Source organism: Lepisma saccharinum, chromosome 11 (assembly GCF_977018435.1).
Source record: "Lepisma saccharinum chromosome 11, izLepSacc3.1, whole genome shotgun sequence".
NCBI classification, from domain to species: Eukaryota; Metazoa; Arthropoda; class Insecta; order Zygentoma; family Lepismatidae; genus Lepisma; species Lepisma saccharinum.
In genome coordinates, this window is record NC_139239.1 from 55,661,490 (window position 1) to 55,679,185 (window position 17,696).

General features: G+C 36.0%; 1 protein-coding gene across 1 annotated transcript in view; it reads left to right on the top strand.

Annotated features, from left to right (window-relative positions):
- Nucleotides 1–2,755: 2,755 nt before the first annotated feature.
- The window catches only part of Polr3A (RNA polymerase III subunit A), a 31,413-nt gene continuing 16,472 nt past the window's right edge, over nucleotides 2,756–17,696 (top strand). The window contains exons 1-9 of the mRNA XM_083131836.1: nucleotides 2,756–2,907; nucleotides 3,283–3,391; nucleotides 5,972–6,140; nucleotides 6,290–6,465; nucleotides 8,064–8,181; nucleotides 12,850–12,979; nucleotides 14,035–14,153; nucleotides 14,478–14,628; nucleotides 16,022–16,206. Of these exons, the coding sequence (XP_082987962.1) occupies nucleotides 2,800–2,907; nucleotides 3,283–3,391; nucleotides 5,972–6,140; nucleotides 6,290–6,465; nucleotides 8,064–8,181; nucleotides 12,850–12,979; nucleotides 14,035–14,153; nucleotides 14,478–14,628; nucleotides 16,022–16,206 (1,265 nt within the window). The 5' untranslated portion in view covers nucleotides 2,756–2,799. The remainder of the gene's footprint in view (nucleotides 2,908–3,282; nucleotides 3,392–5,971; nucleotides 6,141–6,289; nucleotides 6,466–8,063; nucleotides 8,182–12,849; nucleotides 12,980–14,034; nucleotides 14,154–14,477; nucleotides 14,629–16,021; nucleotides 16,207–17,696) is intronic.

Here is a 17,696-nt window from a genome sequence, read left to right on the forward strand (position 1 = left end):
AGCCCTTTTGGCCCTCCTTGCTTTTATCCATACATATATATATATATAAACACAGGAATAGGATCAGAAAAGGTGCCAGAAGGGCGGATAAACACTAATGAAGAAGGAGACAGTAAACACTTACCACACGAAGAGAAATTATTCTATATTTCGCGATCTATGTCGCATTGTCAAGTTGAAGAAGAGAGATCGGCGTTACTAAGCGAAGAGGCACAGAATACTGACCGTAGCGTCTCTACGGTCAGTGTTGCCAGAAACAGTTGATAGATGACGAGAAGTACTTTCACCAGTGTTTACTGTAAGGTGGGTGGGTAATTTTGGGGAGGAGAGGAGAGGGTTACTGGTTGGCTAGGTTGAGTCCGGGGGGTATAGTGGCGTGCGTGCCTGTTATGTAGGCCCTTTCCCAGCGCCTGCGGAAAGATGTGTCAGAGCGGGGGGGTAAAAGATGGATGATGGCAACACGGAAGCAGTTGTTGAAGGTGGTGTTATGGCTGTTGGTGTGGATGGCAACAGTGAAATCGGAGTTTTGGGTGGAGGAACATTACCTGCAGATACGTGGCACAGCCATGGGTACCCGCATGGCCCCCTCTTATGCCAACCTGTTCATGGGCAGGCTGGAACAGGAATTCCTTGACTCCCAGCAACTGAAACCACTCCTCTGGCTCAGATTCATAGATGACATTTTTGTCCTCTGGACACATGGCGAACCCTCCCTCACTACATTCCTAAATCAACTTAACGACTTCACCACCCTCAAATTCACCTGGTTCCATTCAAAAGACCAAGTGACCTTCCTAGATGTGGACATCCACATTGCGGGAGACCACTTAGAAACTTCCATACATATTAAACCGACAAACCACCTCCAGTATCTCCACTACTCCAGCTCACACCCCTACCACACCAAAAAAGCCATCCCATTCTCCCTTGCCCTCAGAGGCCAGCGCCTCAACTCATCCCCCTCATCCCGCCAAAACTACAACCTACGCCTGCACCAAGCCCTAACCAACCGTGGCTATCCCTCCACCCTCATCAACAAACAAATCACCAGAGCCAACTCCCACAACCGCACCAAACAACCTAAAACCAACCCTCCAACCCTGATCACCCAATACCACCCCCATATTACGAAAATCAGACATACCCTCCACTCCCTCCTCCCCATCCTGCACAGTGATCCTGATACCAGGGACATCTTTCGGGATAAACCCAGGGTAGTCTTCCGTCGCCCCCCCCCCAACCTCCAAAACATCATGGTCCGAAACACTCCCACCCCATCCACAACACTCCCCCCAGCCCACAGGTGCAACAAACCCAGATGCAAGACCTGCCCCATACTCATCACCTCCCCCACCCTCCTGATCCCCACAGCGGCAGGCGAGTTCACCCTTCACCCTAAGGGCACCTGCCACTCATCCAACCTAATTTACACCCTCATCTGCCAAATCTGCGGCAACTTCTACATAGGCGAAACCTCCACCCCCTTGAACCTAAGGATTAATAATCACCGTTCCTCCACCCAAAACTCCGATTTCACTGTTGCCATCCACACCAACAGCCATAACACCACCTTCAACAACTGCTTCCGTGTTGCCATCATCCATCTTTTACCCCCCCGCTCTGACACATCTTTCCGCAGGCGCTGGGAAAGGGCCTACATAACAGGCACGCACGCCACTATACCCCCCGGACTCAACCTAGCCAACCAGTAACCCTCTCCTCTCCTCCCCAAAATTACCCACCCACCTTACAGTAAACACTGGTGAAAGTACTTCTCGTCATCTATCAACTGTTTCTGGCAACACTGACCGTAGAGACGCTACGGTCAGTATTCTGTGCCTCTTCGCTTAGTAACGCCGATCTCTCTTCTTCAACTTGACAATGCGACATAGATCGCGAAATATAGAATAATTTCTCTTCGTGTGGTAAGTGTTTACTGTCTCCTTCTTCATTAGTGTATATATATATATATATATATATATATATGGATAAAAGCAAGGAGGGCCAAAAGGGCTAAGTAAAAATCAAAGAAGGTAAAAGGAAATACTCACCGGACAGTAGAAAAATTCAAAATTTTCGCTAATTTCATAGCATCATCGGTGTGAGGAGAAATAGACGGAACACACACACACACGCACACACACATACAGGGTGACCCAAGAAAGGCCACCCTGTATGTTGATTGATTCATTCTTAATGATAAAATTTGTAGTGAAAATTCAAGTAGGATAAAAGAGATTAGTTTCACGAGTATTCTGCATTTAGATACGCTTTGCCGTTTTTACCCTATGATGTGCAGTTAACTTTAAATCTACCAACTCCGTACTTTTAGAAAAACATATCTGTTTTGTTTTTGTTTTAGTGTCCAGGTAACTACTAATTGAATTGTTAGCAAAGACTAGCAAGTACTGCAGCTACAATTTCATTGCATATGTCTAAAGCTATCTATGGAATGGTTGCAAGATTCAGTTATTTCCTTTTCAAATCTTCACTTGTCACCCACACACCCATATGTTTATGCCTTCACATTATCCCCCCCCCCTTTATGTAGAAATCTTGTATCCTCATTTTTTCCATTCCTTTTCATGTCATAATCATTGTTTCCCCTGTAATGTATCCCTGACAAATTACCAAAATCTAATCTGTATATTTAGCATTAGATTTGGTACTAGTAGTGTGTTGTGTATTAAACAGTATAATTTTCGTGTGTGTGAAGCAAAAATTAATATTGCTGTTCATTCATTTGCAGCCAAAATACCTGCAGCAAAGGGTTTTGTGGAGAACAGCTTTTACTCCGGCATGACACCCACTGAATTCTTTTTCCACACCATGGGTGGTCGTGAAGGATTGGTAGATACTGCTGTAAAAACTGCAGAAACAGGCTACATGCAACGAAGGCTTGTTAAGGTTAGAATTTAGTTCTTAATTTTGCACTTGTGTTTTGCACATCTGTACTTTAGGAAGAGAGAGTATAACAGTTAATTTTATTTCACCAGTTTTCTGTATTGGTTAATCAGTTTTACTTTTATTTTTGTTTGTGGAATATTCTAACTAGACCATTGCTAACCTTAAGTTTGCTATAAATTTGAGAATTTTTTGTATATGTCAAATTAGTACAGTGAAACTTCAATTTTTCATTTTCTCACATTATACATTCATTCTTCATAGGTCCAATAGAACAAAATGTTAGAATTTTTTTTCTGGATTTTAGATTTTCCTGCTGACAAGTGCAGTCTATATGTGCTTCTGAGTATTGTGACATTTCTTACATTTGTATTTCAGTCTCTAGAAGACTTGTGCTCTCAGTATGACATGACAGTAAGGAATTCAATAGGAGATATTGTGCAGTTCTGCTATGGAGGAGATGGCCTCGATCCTGCCTATATGGAAGGTAACATTTCATTTTGATGCATTTAGATGTTTCTAAGATGTGTTCTATTTCCATGCCTAACCCTCCATTTATGTATGTCCCCAGAGATAGCTATGCAGACTATACCCCTAGCCTAGTCTTTTGGCTCCTTTGAATTGGATTTTAGAACATAAACCCCCTCTCCCCGCACATACAGAGATGGTATAGCATAACATGAAAAACTAAGCCAAGTGAACTTTGCGAAATAGAGGATTACAACCTTATGGTGTGCCTTCTATTGTATTAAGATGTTAGCATGTAGCATGACCAAAGCTTTGAGATTTTTCATTCTGCTACTATTCAAAGTTTCACACAAATGCAAAAATTTTGGTGAATTTCTCCAATAAACAACCCTGCATTTCACCATATGTCTCATAACTCTTTGAATTTTGTTATTTCTGAGTCAGTGGCGCCGACTTGTCAAAATTATTGGGGGGACTGATCACTGAAATAAATGAATGAATGACTCACTCCCTCCCTTTTTTAAAAATAAAAATTACGTCTTCGTATAGCAGTTTTTAAACAGCTATTATATTCCTCATGCCAATGAAATGTAACATGAAAAACGTGTGTCTGCTCATTTGTTTTTTAGATAACAATTAACATTTTTATTTAAAAGTAGGCTATGTATTTACATTAAGAGGCCAACATAACAGTTTTATGCCGGCCTCGGTAGCCGAGCATGTTGGGTGGTCGGTGCAACTCGCTTTGATCCGGAGGTCTCGGGTTCGAGTCCCGGCGAGGCCATGGGTGTGTTTTAATGTCCGCAACAGACTTGTAAAGAAAGGACATTTGACGGGTGCAAAGAACCTTAGTGTTGACATACCCATAAAAATAGCGAATATTTACAATATTTAACAGTTTTATTTAATTATTTACATAAATGCTAACACAAATCACAGGCAAATAGTTTTACTTTTTTGTTCTTGCTACAATATTTTACTTTTTAAATTTAATTTTGCAATAATAAATAAACACATAGCATGCCGTGCTTTAGCAATAATGCCTTTGATCATAGCCGTTCCCGCTTTCGCAATACAGACTTTTCATAAGCTTTCCTTGTGTACTACTTTACTGCAAGCCAGTGTTAAATAAACTCAAAGACTTTAGAATTATTTTCCCCTTATTCTTTGGACTAGGGGAAGAGATTTCGAGGATAACTAAGTATCGTACATATCAATATGGCCTGAAAGTCGTGTTTACGACATCAGATTGTTCAGAATTCACTATACAACATACTGGTATAATTGTCATATAACCTCGTTATTTTGAAATTCTTTTTAGTAAAAATGTTAACAATGCTCATAATTATATACTTAGTATATAGTAATAAGTCATGTGTTTTGCTGTCTCCGTTCATAGACCCCCATGCCCCCCTCCCAAAGTTGATCGTTTAGCAGTCTCAGCCCCCCAAATTTGATGGTCTAGAACATTTCAAATGTGTATTTAAAGTTAAGTTCATGTTGCACAATTCAGAGTAAACTACAAGAGAAGCAAAATAATACATTAGATCCTCTTAAGCAAAATTATTTGAGGGGCTCTGCCCCCACATCATTAACATTGGGGGGGGGGGATCGAGCCCCCCCTCCCCTAAGCCCCATGGAGTTGGCGCCTATGTTCTGAGTTATGTAATATGCTTGTTACTTCTGAGCTGAAGCGATGCCATTCATGAGATAATACCAATGTCGATACTTAAGAGCATGCATATTTTGTTTTTGATGGAAACACAAAATGTGAAATGACACACTGCAATGTTAATTTCTCATGTTTTTGAAAGGTGTAAGGTATATTTTCTTAGCAAGTTTTGTTAAGAAATGATGCAAAATGAACTAAAAAAATATGAAGTAAACTTAACATGAAAGTTAGAGTTTATTTACCAACATGGCACTTTCCGAAGTCTTGAGTTTAGCAAATCACAGAAAACTGATTAATTATGCTATAAATATTTGAGAAGCAAAAATAGACTTCTTGACACAGGAATAAACTTAATTCTCTCATAACTACATAAATATTCTATTAGGAAAGAAATGTTTATTTTGTGTAATAAGTGTAATTTTTCAATCAAATTTGGGTTTTTAATCACTATTTTAACACAGAAATGCCATTTTATATACAGATTTTGATCTCAAAATGTGCCTAGATTTTGTACCGAAATCTTGATATTTTATTCACCATATATATGTTTTACTCTTGGCAATTAGCCATAAGTGGCAGAAACTCGAGTAAAATAAACTAAATCAATCAATCAAAATCAATTATACTATTTGAGCATCAAGTGGAATGCAAACAAACTCTTCCACTCTGCAGCACCGTAGCTACGAAAGAAGATTTTTTTGTATCATTAGTACAAGATAAAAGCCATGGCAGAGTGTACTAAGAAGTCCAGGGTTGTAGATTGTAATCCCATGTAAGGCATGTGCATTTTATTGTGGTTGCTCTTCCATCTATTTCATGAATTAACACTTAATTTCAGTTAACTTCTAGAGGTAGAAAGTGATGTGAAATAACCAAAATGCTAATACTGCTTTAGTTATTTTATATAATTAATTTATCATTTTCCAGGTAAAGACAAGCCAGTAGATTTTGGTCGTGTGTTGGAGCACGTTCGTGCTAAAACTTCTTGCCCTGATGAGGATCCATTGGATGGACCGAGCATTCTGCAAGCTAGTGAAGAGATCTTGAAGTCGGAAGAATTTGAGACATGCAGTGATGAGTTCAAGGAAGAATTGAGGTATGTGTCCATGGAAACTTCCATGGGTTAGTTCTAGCACTAATAAAAAATGAAAATATTGGAAGTCTCTCGTGGTAGAGTTGCTTTCTCTGTGTTTACTGCACCGCACTGTGAATATTAAAAGTTCTCCTTTCCCCTGTTCCTTGCAGATCTTTTGTGGAGAGTTGCGCTAGGAGAGTGGCAAAAGTGAGACACAGGTTCGGATTGGATGATAAAGCAGAACTTTCACCAGTCGAGAAGCAGTTGGAGCGAGTAACAGTTACCCAGTTAGTGGAGTTCTTCGATACATGCAGAGAAAAGTACATGCGATCCAGAATAGAACCTGGTATGTTTCTGTTATGAATTCAGTGTGTACACAAGATGAACTAAATATAATGTATCTGTTTCTGTGCAGGTGACTACTGGTTTTGTTTTAGGAGAGGGGTATTACGTGAATCTTCATGACCTTCTATGTAAAGGGTTAGAAAACAGCTACAGTGTCAGTTTTATGTTTTTCAGGAGACCAAACTTAAAATGCCAGAATATGTAAAATCAGGTCACCACTGTACTAACTTTGCAGTGAGAAGACATGCATTGAAATTCATGGCTGATTTTTTCTTCATATTGTACCTGCAATCATACTTGTTTTCAGAGAACCTGTCTAGTAATGTAAGATGGAAACCACATTAAAGTATGTTCATTAATTTATAAGGATGGGACAGATTAGTACATAAAATTGCTGAATATTATACCAATCCTATAATGCATATAAATTAGTTCACAATTCTGCTTTTTTCAGTGAATATATTATGTTCACTATGTTTGTAAAGTAAATGCCTAAATATACTGTTTCTTTTTTTTTTAAGATAAAAATCTACTTCAGACACCTGATTACAAACATTAAAAAAGATTGTGAATAAATCATTTAGGTTCTTTATGGAACACTTGTAATTTTTGTATTGGATTAGTAGCAGTGGCGGCGATTGGGTGACACTGATTAGTAGATTATAAGTTATCAGTATCTTTAAATTTTATATGGCTCTACATTTCGGCCCATATAATCAGTGTGAAGATCGGTTATGTATCAGTGTGTATTATGCAACTTTTTGGTGTAATTAGTGAGTTAGGGGTGAATGCCTCTTATTTCTTGCAACAAATCATTGCGGTGTATTTGGTGATAATTTCCACATTTTTTTTAATGACATGATTCTGAAAATTAAAATTTTGTGAAGTTGGTTAGGGATCTGTTAAGTGAATAGAAGACAAGCTTCCATCTTCCACTATGGACCTTTTTTTCTACTTCTCCTCCGAACACAGTGCCCTGCTGCAATGTTGCCAGTAGCATGTTAGTGATTCTCACTAGATTCATCTGTTGGTATTCTATTTAAATTATACATAAGCAATGACAAATTTTACATTGTACTGGAATATGCAGTACTTAATTCTAAAAATTGTTACTATAAAATATATATGAACACCATATTTATGAATGTTTAATTGTTTAATCAATTGCTCAAGCTGCTTTCACTTGCTTTCCTTTCCCATAGGTCCAGAACAATTGCTGTAGTCTCTCAGAATTTAAACAAACAGTCACTCTTTGCAACCATGAATATAAATATTACTGCATAGAAAGACCTTTTAACTAACTGGTTACAGTAGTAAAGGAAAACTCTTGACCTTTATGAACAGTACTCAGTCACTTTTTTTTTGTTTCTGAACTAAATCCACATAAAAATTCTACAAAACAATTTGTAGAGAAAAAGTAGACTGGCAACACCGAATGTCAAGTGCATCAAGAGCAGAGAGGAGATCTGATTACTTAAAGGGTGGGAAGCAGGAAAGCATGACCTTGACACCTGCCTATTAAAAAGTAAATCTCATAGGGAATAATACAATGAATTCATTTTGGTATGTCTGTTTATTATCACTGTTCTTTCATAATAGGTACTGCAGTTGGAGCTCTGTCTGCACAAAGCATAGGTGAACCAGGAACTCAGATGACATTAAAGACTTTTCACTTTGCTGGCGTAGCTTCCATGAACATCACACTTGGAGTACCAAGGTAAATAAGGGACTTACTGTCAATTAATGTAGTGAACCATGAACGAAAATTACATAAAAAAGTTGTCAAACCATACAAAGTTCACGTTCTATTTTAAGTTTTTGCTGTTTTGCATGATGCATATAGTTAAAGTTAACTTTAAGGAAGTGAGTTCCATATTTGGTCACAGCAGTATATGCAACTCCTGAAGTGAAAATTGTTATATGTTTGCTCGACCCTTGGTATAGCTGAAGGGATTGTGATATCATTCAACATGGTAGCAACGGAACAGTGTTTGGAAAGTTTCTTTTTAAATAGTAACTAGTTACAGTTACTTGCTTCACTCATTTTAAAAAGTAACTAAGTTACTTTTACAGTTACTTTCTGCCGGAAAATTTCTTGCAAATATTTACGTACAACTGGTGATCATTAATTGCAATAAAATAAACATATGAAGACGTAAATGTGTTTTATTTATGCTTCTGGTTGGTACATAAGTCTTCATGCATATATGTTATTCAGTGGAGGCGGAAAGTATTACCTCTCTGGTATTGCTGTAGGGAGGAGACAAATTACCAATCATTACCATATGGGGGGGGGGGGGGGGGTTCAGTTTCAAATATGAATACTTTTCCAATTCCCCATAACAATAAATAACACATATTTTAAATCGAAAATATATCCTACATTTTAACTACACACATGCACAGCTGGTAATGCAAATATTTGTTTGTAATTCTTTTTCGAGATATCTAGACTGTACCAGCCGTCTTGTCTTGTCTCGTGTCTCATCTCTCGTTTTGAATTTCAAAAGACCTGTTCCATTGTGTCTCATTTCGTTAGCAACACTCCAGGTCATGCATGTATTTTATTTATCATAATTACAAAGTTAATCCATCAGTGGCAGCTGATCAGTTCAGTGTTGGTAACGAAATGAGACACAACGGAACAGGTCTTTTGAAATTCGAAACAAGAGATGAGACAAGACAATATGGCTGGTACAGTCTAGATATCTCGAAAAAGAATTACAAACAAAATATTTAAACAGTTGTAAATACTAATTTACTTGGAATAAAGTAGTTTCCTTGGAAACCCAGACCAGCGTTTATTACGACTAATGAGGAGTATCATACAAAGAATAGTATTTTTTTAATACTCTCTTGAAACTCATCGTTACTTCCCATTTTTCAATTTATTCAAGGTTATTAATTTTATGTTGTAATAATACACTAGATACAAATGCAATTCATAAAACACTGATTCAGATTCCTGTTTTTTGTGAAAAAAAATGTTAGAGAATGGGCAGTTTAAGAAAATATTGTAAACTTTTTGAAGAATATTGCAGGCTATGCTCTTAATAAAATTTATTTTTGTTTATCCTTTTAAAAGTTCATGTGTTTTTAACTCCCTAGAAACATTTTATAAAGGTTTTATTATAGAAAGAGATATTTATCAATAGTAAGAGCAGGAGATACTTTTCTTTGTGTAATGAGCTAAGAATTGTAGTTCTGGATATTTTTTTTTGTTCACAATGCACATTTAGAACAATAGTTTTTGTTGCTCCCTGGCAGCAAGCTTAGAATTTAAGGAAATCAATCCATTTTCATAGTGCACAGAAGTTCTTATAAGAATTATAGCACTAATGAAAAACGTCACTCACTTATTGAACTCTCAGACCGAAGCGACATGCAACACACATCTTTTGGAAAGCAATGTTCAGAAATAAACGCAGTCTTTCGAACTGAAGCAACACAAGAAACTGCATGTGTCTCTTGTCACTTGCATGATGCTTGGACTGAATACAGTGTTGCCTCGGCTTGTTATTTGCACGGTGAGTGCATGCAGATAGACCGAAGTGTCGTTTGTCATTTCAGTGTGAAACATCCACGTCATTCGTTGATTGTCTCTTCGGTATGAATGTTCCGTTAAGGGAGATTTTAGATCGAAGCGACAAGCGACACAGGGCCATTCAGTCTATAACTAAGCATTCACTGTGCATAGGTGAACAACATAACTTTAAGAGAGAAAATTGAAATAATTAAAATACTATTTAAGATTCATGTTGACATACTTGAAGGTGTTGATATGTTCATTCGCTGATTTTGGTTTACGACCAATAGCTATTTACCACTGCAGAAAATCAGCAAGAAAGTACTTGCATTCTCTATCACTATCACAGATCAAATTAAAGGATTCGTTGTTCTGAAGCTATCAATCGAGTGAGCCTGTTTGTTACCCCCAGGTGACTTCCTGAAGCAGATTCCATTCTCAGTGTGAGGAATGTTGAAATCTGGAAAATTTTGCAAAGACAAGACACCTTAACCTGGGAAGGATTCCTTCCCCGCTGCTCTTTGAACAACAGGGGGGCCAAGCAGATAGTTGGTGTCTATGCTTACAGTCAACCTTAAACTTTTGCCTTAGATGATCCGAAGAAAATCTTTCGAGTAGCAAAATTAGCTCTTCTTCCACGTTACAAACATCCCAAGTTAGCAATTTAAGTGTCGTAAAGTAACTGTAAAAGTAACTGTTGAAACATTACTTCTATTGAAAAAAGTAACTGTTACAGTTACAGTTACTTGATTTTAAAAGTAACTTATTACAGTTACAATTCTTCAAAAAAGTAACTGTTACTTGTAACTGAGTTACTTCCAAACACTGCAACGGAATAGATGGGGAAATGCTTTATACACCACCACCCCTCCATTTTGAGCACTTAATATGACAAGACAGTGAATAGAGAAGTCTGTGTGGTCAACTGATTCTGTTAAATCATGTCTCACCAATTACTTTTTACATCACAATCAATGTGACTGGTAAATGCTCTCTGTTATATCTGAAGTTCTGATCAACACATCATTTTACATACACAACTGCCTGATATGTAATAGTATACAATCAGAATTCAAATAAATGTACAGTAGGGAGCTATGGTTACATGCTGAAAAGGAATTACTGTTTTACATTTACTAAGAAATATAATTATTTTTACTGAAACATTTATGAGTAATTTTTATGTAAAATATATTGTTATAACCAAGCAAAAACCGAAAGTTAAAACATCAGATTATACATTGGAAAATAATCATTTATAACATATAAGTGAAATTTAAATAAAGAAAATATGTCTCAGACAATCTTCTTGAAAATGAATTAGTCTTTTTCATATATTTTTTGCATGCAAAAGTTCTACTTGAGTATAAATTTCTTCATCCAGTTTTTCTACAATTCTGCTCTTCAGTTTTCAAAACTCAACATCTGGCTAAATCACGTCCAAATGTATAATATATATATCTATGTCACTTTATGTAACATTCCTCAAAGCATCCATTTGATGTATTAAATCACTTATAAGCTTGCTTGCTAATGTAGATGAAAGCAGATGTCAATTAACTGCTTCAAATTCAACATGGCGTTTTTTATACATAGTGCCATTCCACAACTTTCCAATCTTTTTTAAAGATTATGCCATGATCAAAGTTCTTTCAAGATCCAGTTATGACGAAAAAGGCTTCTATATAACTTAAGCAAACTATTTATGATTAAATTGCAAAGTCTGATCTTTTAAAAACATCAATAAAGCCATCTCAAATTATTACATTTGTACTTATTCTTATTCCATCATCAGATTTTTTCAATGTTTACAGACAAGTAGTATCCAGAGAAACTAGTTCCAGAATTTTTTTTAGCATGTGTCATCTTCAATTGTTTTTTTATGATTTGATTGCCAAGTGCGTAACCTTATTAATATTTGTGATCTAAATGTACATATTTGCTCTGAATCATCTATTTTGCAATGTATACAACAATATACTTATCTAGCCATTACAATTACCATTTTTTGCATGTTACAAAATACCAAGAATGACATCATTTTTATTCACTGAATAATCTTAAGAGTTGACCTTTGTATATTGATCGATTTATTGATTTAGTTTATTTTACTTCACATTTTGTGCCTCTTGTCTAATTTGCAAAGTTGGGGATGAGTGATGAAATGATAAAATTGATGAATGGACATTCACAAACAACCAAGCCCGAGTGGGATTCGAACCTGGGACACTTGGCGTCGCAGGACCTTTGTATATAAACCTTGATGCAATCAATACAAATGTACACAATTTCATTAAAACTAATTATAAATCTGAAAGTTTCTTACCTTGCTTCTTTGCAAGGAACACACATGTTTGAAAATATTGTTTTTTTTTATATTATCAGTCAAAAAATAACTTATAAATATGAATTCAAAATATTGCACAATGTGATAATTTTGTCCTAATATACAAATTGGCTTTTTTTAAACATCATATTTATTAAAATTATTTCAAATAGTAATTTCAGACACATTTAATTGCATTGTATAAATAAATTTGGAATAATCATATGACCAAAACTATTATTAATATTGCCTAACCATTTCAAATCTAAATATGACAATATATTAACTTTGTCATACACTGTTCATACCGACTGAGCCACCGCGGCCACTCATACCAATCATATCTTTATTTATTTTTTTTTTTTTATTTTTTTTTTGCCAAATCTATTGATACTTGTCATCAAGGAAACCTACATGCTAAGTTTCTGCACTCTGTTCATGTAGTTCTTGTAAATTCATACAACTGTTGTTCTTTGGTGGAGAATATGAATATGAAATTTGCTGTAATAATTTGCCAATATTTTCTTTTTCAGAATTAAGGAAATCATTAATGCATCAAAGACCATAAGTACACCAATTATCACAGCCCACTTGGAGAATGACAGTGATGCAGAATTTGCAAGGAGAGTTAAAGGAAGAATTGAGAAAACTACCCTTGGAGAGGTTAGTTGAATTTAGATGTTATGCAACATGATATCATTAGAAAGGAAGATATAAGTATTTTGACTGTTTGTGGGATGTAATGTACAAACTTCTTTCGATGATTTCTTTATTGCAGTTTTCAAATAAGATTATTATTCAAGTTTAAAAAAAATACAAGGATAACTTCATTTTCAGATTTTTTTGTTTGCATTGAATTAGTTACAATGACACTCTTGTCCAATGCCTTTTCCATTAACAATAATTTACCTATTTGGATTGTAAAGTAAAGTGCTCCCCTGTGCATAGCACCATGCCATGAAGGCGTATAGGGGGTGTGGGGGTAACGCCCCGTAAGAATATAGTTTATATAAACATTATGGATGGGACAGAATAATTGCTATAATCCACTATATCAATAAATAGCCTGTAATTTAGTGCAAAATTTTGCCATTAGTTTTGTAAAATAAATGTGTGAACACTGAGTTTCATTTTAAATTCATTGCATTCACTTACATACAAATATTAAGTAAGGAGGTTAACATTCATGTTCTTCAAGGAACATTTGCAATTTTATATCTGATTAGTAGAATATATGTTACCTGTATCTGTAAATATTTATCGGTGTCAGTTAAAATTTCACATCGGTATACCCCAAATAAATGTTTTCCAAGGAGGATTTTTCAAGAGACATTCTTCAAGATCAATAACTTATTTGGAAATGAAGTTTCTGATGCAAAATGGGAGTAATTTCAATAAGTAATAGTAATCATCAGTTTTCAGCAAATGGCTATTTCTGTAGGTGGAAGTAGTTCTCTACAATTGCCTAACCTTAACATGACTTGAATGTCAGTAGTAACAACAGCTCACCAAAGTTGTTGAGTCAGGTAGTTTTCAGATAATCTAAGATAGTATTTTAAAGAAGTCTGTAAAAATAGGATATCTTTATACCAGTGTTCTGTATAGTGAAAATATAAGAAAAGAGCCTCCCTTCCTTGGGAGAGATTGAATATTTTCTATACTTAATATGTACTTGCAAATTTAAGTTAACATTTTTAATGTTATATCCTTACTTGCAGGTATCTGCATATATAGAGGAAGTGTTCCTACCAGATGATTGTTTTCTGTTAATCAAATTAGATGTTGACAGGATACGCTTACTGAAGTTAGAAGTTAACGCAGAGTCTATTAGATATTCGTAAGTATAATAGTATTTTTATTTGGTATGCAACAGTAATGTCAGTATTCAGTGGTTTTTTTATTTCTCTCGGCTTATGCCTAGCTCTGAATTACATCTCAAGACTTGTATTTTAAAATGAGTCATTCTTATATTAGAGTGAGAAATGTAAGCTGTACAATAAGATAAATGCTGCAAACTAATGTTCTATTAAACTTGACCCCCCCTTCCCCCAAGCAGCCTTTTTCCCGACCACTTCCAACTATACTTCTTTTATCTTTGTTGAAAAATTTGTAAAATTATGAATTTAGTAATGGTAAACCTGTGATGTATATTCATTTTCAGACTTTGTACATCTCGCCTGAAGATAAAACCACACAATGTGACTGTTGTATCAGAGACCATCATAACCATTAAACCAGGACAGTCCAGTAGGTCAACAATGTACCATATGCTTCAACATTTGAAGGAGCAGATTCCGAAAATAGTGATCAAGGTAAGTTGCATCTGAATGATTGTTAATAGTGCTAAAGCTGTCAGTGCCAGCAAATGTCAGTGTATTGTTATTGGAAAGCAAGTGTGTGTGTCTGTGTGTGCAAAAAATGCAATTTTTAGGGATGGGCCTATAAGAAATTTTGGCCAATACCGATAATATACCGATAACCGATATGCTACCAATCCGATATAAAATTAGAAATGGTCCTTGAAGAACCTGTAATGTTCATTGATCTCCTTCATAAATGTGTGTTTCGAGGTGACTGCAGTGCAAAAGAAGTTGAATATTTAGACATTTACTTTCTTAGAAAGAATGACATGGAGATTATCCATAAAAATTACAACAAAATTGCAGAATTTTGCACTAAATTATAAGATATTTATCGATATATTCGATTGGTAAAATAATTGGTAATTTTACCGATACACCGATATGCCTATATTGGCTGATACCGATTAATTGGTCCCATCCCTAGCAATTTCCATTAATTCATTGCCCGTATTGTGCACTAAAAGTGAATTTCACGATTACAGTGAAACCGTGATTTTATGTTTTTGAGAGGACCAGGCTGAAAAAACTTAAGATGCGAGGAAAATTTTATAACAGTTTGCTATGTTGGGACCATCAAAATTGAATGTATAATGCAGGAAACCATAAAATCCAGGAATGTAAAATCGGGGTTCCACTGTATTTTTGTTGTTTTGCATCACCTCTGTGTCACTTTTGGCTTATCACGATGATGAACCAGCAGTTTGAGTGGTCTGAGCATATGATACAACAATGTGACAAGGCATATTCAATATTAATGACCCCCTCTTTTTACCTTGTAGACTTCCTCTCATCCTAAGATAAAAATAAATTTAGTTTTTATTAATTTAATAATTGCAATGCTTTTTACAATGCAATAATTACAGAAAAGCATGAAATTATAACATGAAAGTTCAAAATACATGTGTCAGGTACATGTATAGGTTCACAAATTATGAACGCCTTTTCCCTGTGCATAATAAGCATGGAATTCTCATGGTGGTATGACAGAAAACTGCACGAGTTTCATACACTGTACATCATAATTAGTAACACCCCACAAACTGCCTGATTTCAAAACTAAATGTCAGAAGTAAAACTCACACTCAACCAGAAACACTGTACTTATCCAAGAACATGTGCAAGTATTATGTGTCAAGGTCCCTTGACATGGGGCCCACTGACTTGTATTGTGTAGCCCTGAATAATGATATAATTGGACAGAAGTATAACCAGGTTTACAAGGAAACAATCATACATAAGTAATTCCATAATAGTTTCACTGATTTCCTATAAGTTGTAAGATTTTTATTTTGTTTAAAAGATCTATGTAGGCTAAAATGATATTGTTGAAATGATTTCCCAGGGATTGCCAACAGTGAACAGAGCTGTTATTCACATTGATGACTCAAGAGGTGTTACCCGGTATAAGCTGTTTGTGGAAGGTGATAATCTACGAGAGGTGATAGGCACACAAGGTGTAAAAGGAACTAAAACTACTTCCAACAATACGTATGAAGTCTTCCTAACTCTTGGGATTGAAGCAGCAAGGTAATTTGATAAGAACTGTAGCATTAATAGCTAGTAATTAATGTGGATTAATATGTATTTCTCAGTGGTTAATGTATTAAATAGGAATTGTAGCTTTCCTGATGACGTGATTCAAACAAGTGTTCTCGGATTATGGACCATATTAAGTTGGTATTAACCTCAAGTGTGTGGAGCACATACATTCCTCACATCATCAGACAATGTTGATTTTAGACCAAATATAAGGTTAAATATGCATGGACAAGGAAGTACAGTTTAGACTCTAACATCTGATTAATTCGCTCTGGATTCTGGTGTTTCGTTGGCAGATGTATTGTTTTTACAGAGAAGTGGATTCCATCCATGACTGACTCCCCTGTTGAGGTTTGCACTTGATTGTGCAATGGCTATGACTTCTTTTATGCTCTCGGTCTAGTAACAGCACATTTATCTAAGATTTTAGTATGTGCAAATAAAATTCTGTGACCCTCTATGATGGTGTGTTCTGCTAATCTGGACTTTTCTTGAACAGTCTGATGTAGCTTTAATTTCATTTTGTTCCTATCCTATGTTGTCCCACATTCACAGGAATTGCAGTATACTTATGATATTTGGAGTTCCGGATCATCTTTGACTTAGTGAAGTAGATCTTGGTCTTAAGTGGTGGTCTATGAATGGTCTTTACCCTGTGCCTGTTGAGAATTCTGCTAAATTTTCCAGAGGCGTGTCCAATGAATGGTACACTCCTGTAGGTTTGAACACTTAAAGAATGTGCCACTTTATCTGAATAGGAGGGTATGACAGTTATAATAGGGCATTCTATTGGATGAGAGCATGCATGCGCTTGAAATGTTAGAGAAGTAAATGCCAACTTAACCTTGCTCATAACCCGAGAACACTTCTTTGAGTAATTGATTCATTTGCTTTATTTTACTTCACTTTTTGCGCCACTTTTGGCTAATTTGCGAAGATGTGGATGAGGGATAATATGATGAAATTAATGATTGGACATTCAAAAACATCCATGCCCAAGCCAGGATTCGAACCTGGGACCCCTAGCGTCGTAGCGTGATGTGCTAACCACTCTGTTACGGGGTCTTCTTTGAGTAATGTATTAAATTTTGGAATAATGTTTGATTTTTCAGACACTGACCTAACTTCAGTTTCCACTTCCTTACCCTTCCTTTATATGGAGATTTTTCTGTTGGTCCAAACATGAGGTTTGCACAGACAACGAGATCTAGTAATTTTGTGTCTAGATTTGGGGCTAGAAGATGCCTCATTTCAGTGATAAATGAACCTACACCCAGCCACATGTTTATGTTCTTTATAATACACGTATGCCTGTATTATACACCAGTATTATACACCAGTGCGAGCCTCAGCTAGAGATGGGTCACTGGTGGCCGATAGTGAAACCTCCCTCAGATATGAGAGGGAGCTGCGAATAAGGGGAAACCCAAATAAGCAGTACCGGACCGAGGCGGCAAAGCTATCGGGTGTAGAGGGTG